At 45.5% G+C, this 9,268-nt stretch overlaps 1 protein-coding gene across 1 annotated transcript; it reads left to right on the forward strand.

The window, feature by feature from the left end:
• Positions 1-288: 288 nt before the first annotated feature.
• Positions 289-7,247, forward strand: LOC125510248 (phospholipase D delta-like). The gene is made up of 10 exons (XM_048675371.1): positions 289-1,852; positions 2,485-2,601; positions 2,967-3,161; positions 3,338-3,610; positions 3,692-3,760; positions 3,931-4,078; positions 4,436-4,584; positions 5,735-5,905; positions 6,436-6,633; positions 6,726-7,247. The coding sequence occupies exons 1-10, from the start codon at positions 878-880 to the stop codon at positions 7,017-7,019; spliced, it is 2,589 nt and encodes an 862-aa protein (XP_048531328.1). The 5' UTR covers positions 289-877; the 3' UTR covers positions 7,020-7,247.
• Positions 7,248-9,268: the final 2,021 nt, after the last annotated feature.

Here is a 9,268-nt window from a genome sequence, read left to right on the forward strand (position 1 = left end):
GAAGGAGGACCCGAGAGAGAGTCCATCCCGCAGCGCAGGGGATCCAGATCACGCGGACTCGGCCGACCTGAACCTGCCCGCACGCAACGCAGATCCCCACCCAACCCGACCCCGACCACGCGCGCGCGGCCCTGGGACCCGGGCCCGGCCTCCCCGATCGGATCTCGCGGGCTCCACCGGTCAGCGCCCGTTACGCCGGAGCCGGCCGTACGCGCGACCGTTGCGCCCGCGTTCCATAAAACGCACGGCAACGCCCAGGAAAAAGCCGTTTCTCCCCCCCTTCACACCCCCCCCCGCGCGCCAGAAAAACAGTCGCTCCACTCCTCCGGTTAAAATACTCCACCACCTCAAGTAACTCCAGTTCGTTCGAGATTACATTTTCCCTCTTTGATCTGCAGTGCAGAGATCTTTTTTGTTGTAATTCCATTTTGAATCTTCTGAGCCTCTTTTTCATCGATGTACGTAACTGTCTCGGAATGAATCCATGCAACCCCTTTGCTTTGCCCATAATAACAATAAGAAATCGGCAGTGGAGCGTAAACCCCATGCGTTATTAGGACTATTTCTGTGGAGAAAAGTAAAACCCCATGCGTTATTAGTAGTAGTATTTCTGTGGAGAAAAGTAAAACCCATGCTATTTTAGGCTAGATTGCCAACGCCGAGATCCTCCACCACCTCACCACCCACCTCCTCCTCCAGCTTTGCCGTTCCGGTCCGCCTCCTCCCCGCGTGGGTGGCCTCGCCTCCCCCACCGGAATCCCCGCCGGGTACCTGGGGGCCGTCGCCGCGGTTGCGCAACAGGCGGGACCGGGGGCCCGGCTCCGATTCCAAGCTGGCCGCCGCCGCCGCCACCGCCCCCCGCTCCGCGTCGCCGTCCATGGCGTCGTCGGGCGGGGACGAGTCGCCGTCGCCGGCCAAGCCCGTGCTCCTGCACGGGGACCTCGACCTCTGGGTCGTCGAGGCGCGGCTGCTGCCCAACATGGACATGTTCTCCGAGCACATCCGCCGCTGCTTCGCCTCCTGCGGCACCGCCTCCTCCTGCGCGCCCCGGCAGCCCCCGCCCAACAGCCGCGGCGTCGGGGAGGCCGGCAGCCGCCGCCACCACCACCGCAGGATCATCACCAGCGACCCCTACGTCACGCTCTCCGTCGCCGGCGCCGTCGTCGCGCGCACCGCCGTCATCCCCAACAGCCAGGAGCCGCGCTGGGACGAGCAGTTCTTCGTGCCGCTCGCGCACCGCGCCACCGTCCTCGAGTTCCAGGTCAAGGACAACGACACCTTCGGCGCGCAGCTCATCGGCACCGCCTCCGTCCCCGCCGACCGGGTCGTCGCCGCCGCCGACGAGCTCGAGGAGTGGGTCCCCATCGTCGGCACCAGCGGCAAGACCTACAAGCCCCGCACCGCGCTCTTCATCCGCTACCGCTTCCGCCCCTTCGCCGCCAACCCGGTCTACCGCCGCGGCATCCCTGGCGACCCCGACCAGCAGGGCGTCAAGGACTCCTACTTCCCGCTCCGCCACGGCGGGAAAGTCACGCTCTACCAGGACGCGCACGTCAACGAGGGGGACCTGCCGGACGTCGAGCTCGAGCGGGGGAAGAAGTTCGAGCACAACCAGTGCTGGGAGGACATCTGCCACGCCATACTCGAGGCGCACCATATGATTTACATCGTCGGCTGGTCGATCTACGACAAGGTGAAGCTGGTGCGCGAGCCGTCGTCGTCCAGGCCGCTCCCGGACGGCGGCGAGCTCACGCTCGGAGAGCTGCTCAAGTTCAAGTCGCAGGAGGGCGTCAGAGTGTGCCTGCTCGTCTGGGACGACAAGACGTCCCATGACAAGCTCTTCATCAAAACGGTGAGACATTACGACCTGGTAGTTCTGACTCTAATTTCACAGCTTAGTTTGGATAGCCGTCGGAAACGTCCCCAGATGCATTTGATGTTGACTTGATTGCGAGGAATTCTTTGGATTTTGTTCCATAATAGGGATTTATTATTCCCCAGCTTGGTGCATTTGAGTGTTCAGTCAAGTAGTACTTGTTCATAAGTTTTTTGAGAGGTTACTTGTTCATAGGTAATTTCCATATTCGTAGGAATATAATAGAGGGTAAACAATCAATCGATGACTGTTATAGACTTGCAACAATCAACTGAACCTGGATATTCTTATCCAAAAAAACCTGAACCTGGATATTTGGCCTGGGGGTGTTCTCTCTGATTCCAGTTTACCATAATCTATGACCATACGTCTTTTCCGAACTCACACCTCGGCCGTGTTCTCCAAATCTACTAATTAGTATGCACAGTTTATTTTTTTGATTAAAGGGGCCACATGGCCCGCATTTTCATTCATAAAAGGGTGCACACTGCACAGTTTATGATCCCCATCATAATTCACACTTGCTCTTCCTTTTGATAGTGCTGTTCTTTAAAGGGGTTCTATGTCATAATATCTGAGAGTAAGTCCTCCTTTCTATGCTTTTGCAGGGTGGTGTGATGGGAACGCATGATGAAGAAACTAGAAAGTTTTTCAAGCATTCCTCAGTCATCTGTGTTCTTTCACCTCGATATGCCAGCAGTAAGCTGAGCATTTTCAAACAACAGGCAAGTTCAGGCAGTTTGCTTGTACTTTATTTGTATTTTATTTCTTTTGTCGATAGGCTGCAAGTAATTGCTGTCATCATAAACCTTAAGCAGGTTAATATTTACTCATGCATCCTCTTTTAGGAGAATTTGAATGTTCTCTAAAATCATGATGTGTGTGTTGGTGCCTTATGGATAGTGAATGATACCAACTAAGTTGGCAGTTAGCTTTATATATATATATATAAATAAAATCAGGAGGTCACCGTCATGTTGCTTTCAGAATAAGCATCATCTCAGTCTTGTGAATATCTTTTGTATTCTGCAGGCTACTCATATGCTCTCCTTTTTGCCACATTTGGCAATCTTGAACTACTATCTTGCAGGTTGTTGGGACATTGTTTACACACCACCAAAAATGTGTGCTGGTTGATACACAAGCTTCGGGAAACAAGCGGAAAGTTACTGCTTTCGTTGGGGGCCTAGATCTTTGTGATGGGCGTTATGATACTCCTCAACATAGGCTTTTTAAAGACCTTGACACAGTATTTGAAAATGATTTCCATAACCCAACATTTTCGGTGAGTTCATTTTTGCCAATATGTTTTACTCTATGCTTATCAAGTTGAAGTCGAGGAAGTAAGCTTCTGGGAGCCGGTGCCATGTGTGAATGCCTGACTGCCAGAGCTTATCTTGCACCACATTATTCTCATTGAGTTTTAATCTTCCTGTCATCATATGTATTCCCTTGATGCAGGCAGGCGCAAAAGGACCGAGACAACCATGGCATGATTTGCACTGTAAGATTGATGGACCAGCTGCCTATGATGTCTTGAAGAATTTTGAACAACGCTGGAGAAAGGCATCCAAATTCCGTGATCGATTTAGGAAAGTATCTCGCTGGAAAGATGATGCCCTGATAAAGCTGGAGCGTATCTCGTGGATACTTAGTCCTTCACCTAATGTTCCAAATGATCATGTTAGTTTGCGGGTTTCAAAAGAAGAAGATCCTGAAAATTGGCATGTTCAGGTCTTGGCACTGCTCTTTAAGTTGTGCTTATGTCAGTACTTGTGAATTCTAGGCACTGGTTAACATATATTAATTCTTCAGGTATTCCGGTCAATTGACTCGGGCTCTCTAAAAGGATTTCCTAGTGATTGCAAAGAGGCTTCAAAGCAGGTTAGTTTGGCACGTCTCATTATACTCCTTTGCAATGTTCAATAAATCCACATCTATATTGAAATTTGTGGTGCTGTTTCACTTTTTTTTTCCATTTTTACCTTGTCCTGTACTATTTGGAACTACGTTCTTCTTGTATAAAGTACTTACCATTTAATGGACTTGTGCAGAATCTTGTGTGCCGAAAGAACCTCATAATTGATAAGAGCATTCACACAGCATATGTCCGGGCAATCAGATCAGCGCAACATTTCATTTATATAGAAAATCAGTATTTTCTTGGTTCTTCGTACGAGTGGCCATCCTATGTGAATTCAGGTTTGGGGTTCTTCCTTTGTATCCTGTCTGAAACATGGAATATTTGATTGTTAGGTATAGCATACCTTCCACAGTTGCATGCATATTCTTCTGCTGGTAGAACAAGGCAAAACATGCACCACATAATGCAGGGAGAACATAGATTTAGTTTGCTCTTCATACTTTTATTAGATAGGCTACATTGCAGGGGGAATATGGATTCATTTTGCTCGTCCTGCTTCTATTAGACAAGCCACATTCTTTTTGTTTCATTGATGCCTTTGTTGCTGTCGGTCTGTTGTGTAAATTCAACATTGATGTTTAATTTTATGACATGATCTAGACAAACTGGAATTTTGATCCCTTGGGATGTTGCAGGTGCTGACAATCTGATACCAATGGAATTGGCCCTCAAAATTGCAACCAAGATTAGAGCTGGCGAACGGTTTGCAGTTTATGTAGTCATACCAATGTGGCCTGAAGGAGTCCCTACCTCGGCCTCTGTGCAAGAAATTCTTTTCTTTCAGGTAAGCTCTATTTTGTAAAAAGCATTATAGCAGCTATTAGGAAACTCCAAATCTGAGATTTATTGAGATACTGAAATTCCAATCTGAGATTCAGTGAGATATGGAGATCTCATTCGACCTTGTAATTTCAATCTTCTACCAATGAATGAATTTCCATTTGAGTGCACGTTGGCATACTCCCTGCCCCTGATGTGTATGCTGTTTTTGTTTTGTTTTAATACAATATTACTCTACTTTATGACCACCCCCCTTTGTTTAGTTCAGCGCTATTCTATTCTCATCTTCGTTTTGGTAAAAACAATCTCTCACTATCAAATGTTACCTTGGTGATCCTTTTTGCTCAGCAGCAGTAAAATTTCATAGAGGCAATGTAGTATGTAATGTCGTTATTGCTGTAAAATCTGCGGTAGTGCAATTCTGATTGTATGCGAATGATGATTATCCCATACATGCCTACGATATTATAAAGAGATCTTCCGATTTGCCCCTTTTGTAAGCCTTTAATTGTCCATGCCACTGAAGGCAGGGAATAGCTCTGAAAAATCTAATGAAGATGATACAATAAATTTTACTTTTACATGCATGTATGTTGAATTACGAAGTTCGATATAGAACCAGGGGTTACAACAGTGCACAGGCTTCGGATGTTTTTTTTCTATTATTAAAGGGTTCTCATGGTCCCCATTTTCATTACAAAAGTGGTGTCCTGTACAATCCTATGCTTAACACTATCCCTACATCCCTGATACACAGGCCGTATCATGGGATGTCTCAAGATCTTACTACTAAAAAGCAGCCACAAAACTAAGCATCCGCTAAAATAAGGAAGACCAAAGTTCAAAAGCAACCGAGCTTACAATGACAAGCTTCGGATGCTTTTCACAAATTAGCATGTGAAGTATCCCATAGGCCCTTCCACCACTCCTATGTTCTCCTGCTGGGATCACTTCACCCATGATTCATCAAAATCCATAATCTACACTCATAGTTTTCTGCCTGACGGCTGTTGATACTTGATAGGCTTGATTCTGCAAGAGAGGATATACAGTATAGTGTGACACAGTTCACTTGTAGGCTTCCCCATAAAAAGACAACTCACTTGTAGGCTTGAATAAATTAAAAATACTAATTGTTTGTTCTTTTCTCACAGGCTCAGACAATGGAGATGATGTATGGAGTAATCGCACGAGAGCTCAAGGCCATGAATATTGAGGATGCAAACCTTCAAGATTACTTGAACTTTTACTGTCTGGGCAATCGGGAAGAACCGTCAACAGATGGTAGCCCTGAGTCAGATAAATCTACAGATAAAAGTGCAGCGGTAATGTCTTGTTGTATTCTTCATTCCTTCATAGAAAGAATATTTTCTGAAGTTGGTACGTAGTATCATCAGTTTTAAGCCTTGCTTGTCTAGTACTCTAGTGGACATTTGGCTAAAGTTCTAGTGGATGTCAAAACATACAGATAGCTTGCTAGAGAAATGCTGAGGCATCATTGGTTTGGAAAGTTGCTTTCTTACCTTAGGTTACCAAAATGTTGGTTTAGCCAACTGTTGGTGTGGTAGGATCTTTATGTTTGTCAATGCCGTTCAAAAGCCTGAAGCAATTACTGTTACATTGATTGACGTTTTCTTTTGTTTCTATCCTTGATCGTTGTAATTTATAGCCCCCCCCCCCCCTCTTAAATTGGTGCAAGGAATGTTTTTTTCTTTATGAGTAACATGGTGTATATACGACCGAAGAGTTGGCAAACATAATTTACTCATCATGAGCATTGTTCCAGCTTTTCCTTTCCTAAAAGTTTAATATGAATTAACACAGTTATTTTAATCCCCCCTTTGAAAATTGATAGGGCCTGGCTAGAAAACATCGGCGGTTCATGATCTATGTTCATGCAAAAGGGATGATTGTAGACGATGAATACGTCATTTTGGGCTCGGCAAACATCAATCAGAGATCCTTGGCTGGCTCGAGAGATACCGAAATTGCAATGGGTGCCTACCAGCCTCATCATGCATGGTCTTCGAAGAAGGGTCATCCTCACGGCCAGGTTCGTGGACTGGCTTTCTCCTCCAGCTTCTTTTTTACTGGTTAACAGCAGAGGCTTCGTTAGAAATGTTGTAACCTTTGTCTTGGTTGCAGGTATATGGGTATAGGAACTCCCTCTGGGCAGAACACCTTGGTATGGTTGATGACCACTTCAAGGAACCTTCTAGTCTGGAATGTGTAAGATTAGTGAACCAAATAGCCGAAGAAAACTGGGAAAGATTCGCATCAGAAGAGATGAAAACGTTGCAAGGGCACCTCCTCAGATACCCAGTGAAGGTAGAGTCCGATGGTAAGATCGTCCCGCTGCCCGACCAAGAATGCTTCCCCGACGTTGGTGGCAAGATCTGCGGCGCTCCGACCTCGCTTCCTGATTCGCTGACGATGTAGCATCACAGTACTGACTTCTCTTCAGGGTCCAAGCTGGTTCTTTTGCTCACCTGTAAAACCTCTCTGAATGTCTTGCCGACGGATGGTAATCTGTGATCACACACTGTGTGGCGTATAGGGAAAGCACGGGCTGTTCACGGTGTGTTGTAGAGTTGTGCCTTTGTAAGATTTTTTCTACAGTCTGTACATGAGACAGGACAGGGTCATTGATAGTTTTGGACATCTCTACTGCGAACTGTTCACAACCATTTTCATTTGGTGCCATGTGTTTTGTGCTGGCAGCTCTTCCCACAGAAAAAGTGTGTTCAACACCTGAGGAAAAACCAGCTAAAAACTGTTGCGAGATGTTGAACAGAAAAGCAGCACTAGCCCCCGTCGCCCCGTGGCTGTGCTCGTCGCTCCATTGCCACTCACAGCGTGAGCAGCATGACGTTCTGGAAAGCTCTTGCGGAAACTCATGAAATGCACCTGCCATGCCATGGTTTATATGTGTAAAGTACTCCTTCTGTTTCTAAATGAAAGATCTCTACAATTAGTATATGGATATACTAATTGAGTGAATCTACGCTTTAAAATTTGTCTATATACATCCGTATGTGGTAGTTCATTTAAATCTTAAAAAAAACATTTAGAAACAGAGGAAGTAGTACATAGTAGGTTATTGGTTCTAAATTCCTATTATCGTTGAGTGATATGCAGTCAATATGCATCTTGTATTTGAAATTAGTTACGTACACCCTCTGTCGGAAAATACTTGTCAAAAAAATGAATGAACTAAAATACATTTAAATACATCCATTTCTCTGATAAGTATTTCTTTTAGAAGAAAAAGGCTCAACACCCTGGTTCCATTGCATGCCACGAAACCACCGAACATCTTTGGTTTTGGAGCTACAAGGCGCACGGGTAAAAACATCAGAAAAGCTGCCCCAGCAAAATGAAAAAACCATACAGTCTACACTCCTGAAGGAGCAAAAGAGACAAAGAGCGAAGACCACACCCAGTAAGGGCTACAACCAGCATACATATTCAGAGGTTAAGAATCACGACCAGCTAATAAATCTATGTCTTCATAGCGAGAAGCCACCCCCGAAGCAAGGAGTCCTTTCACAGCACTGGTTCAGTCCTAGCCAGGGTGAGGAGAGGCGGTGCTCGCGCCAAATGTTCCATCCTTTGCACCAGGAGACGACATCTCCTCTTGGCGGGATCCGCGCACCTGATCTCCCATAAGGTTAAAAAGGAAGCTGCCTTTTGCCACATAACCTGCATCCCAAGCCAAGGCACAACATTAAAGCAAATATCGTTACGATATCTCTAGAGAGTCCATAATGCAGCTGCATGAAGCATAATATCTGCAGTTTTGTTGTCATTTCTAGCCCATCAATCCGAAGCCCATGCAAGTTAAGCTCAATGTTGCTCCCTATGGGGCTAAAAATCTCTCTCCAGAGTTCTCTCGCAACCACACAATAAAAAAGAAGATGATTAACCGATTCTGCTTCATTACAGAACAGACAGGTAGTATCAGCTACATGCTGTCTTTTCAGAAGATTGTCTCTGGTGAGTAGCTTGTTTCTCACAAGCAACCAGAGAAATATCTGAATTCTCTGAGGAACATTAGCTTTCCAGATCATCATAATATTATTTGGAGTCACTCCTCTAAAATTCACAAAATTATAATAAGATTTAACAGTGTATACCCCTTAGGCTCCAGATCCCAAATAATAGTGTCATCACAATCATTTAAGCTCAGATCCTTGACTACACTGAAAAGATCATTCCAAGCAGCAAGCATGTCCGGCGAAAAACATCTCCTAAAGTTAATTTTCAGGGTCACGCCATCCCACACCTCACTGATGGAGACATTGGTATTGGCAATATTATACAACTCCCAAAAACTAGTTGCAAGTATAGAATTGCCAGTCCAATGGTCTTCCCAAAACCTAACACTCTTGCCATTACCCACCTTCCAGGAAAAGCCAATTTTTGCAGCTTTAATAGCCCAAAGTATGCCTTTCCAAAGGGGGGAGGCTCCAATATTAGGGCAGGCAAAAATGTTAGGTTTGCAAGTTTTATATTTGACATCAATGATTTGTTTCCAAATTTTACCATCATCGTTGAAATATCTCTTAGCCCACGAAGCTAGCAGGCTGAGATTCATATAGGCAATGTCAGGGATGCCCAGCCCACCATACTGTTTCTTCAAGGCAATATTTCCCCAAGCAGCTAGGTGGTATTTATGATGACCTCCA

Source organism: Triticum urartu, chromosome 5 (assembly GCF_003073215.2).
Source record: "Triticum urartu cultivar G1812 chromosome 5, Tu2.1, whole genome shotgun sequence".
NCBI lineage: Eukaryota > Viridiplantae > Streptophyta > Magnoliopsida > Poales > Poaceae > Triticum > Triticum urartu.

What these genes read in the sequence shown, in the direction of transcription:
- LOC125510248 (XM_048675371.1), top strand. Translation starts at nt 878, where the DNA reads ATGGCGTCGTCGGGCGGGGACGAGTCGCCGTCGCCGGCCAAGCCCGTG. An exon ending in CTGAAAATTGGCATGTTCAG is followed by an intron (nt 3,611 to 3,691) that starts GTCTTGGCACTG and finishes TTAATTCTTCAG; the next exon opens with GTATTCCGGTCAATTGACTC. An exon ending in GCAAAGAGGCTTCAAAGCAG is followed by an intron (nt 3,761 to 3,930) that starts GTTAGTTTGGCA and finishes GGACTTGTGCAG; the next exon opens with AATCTTGTGTGCCGAAAGAA.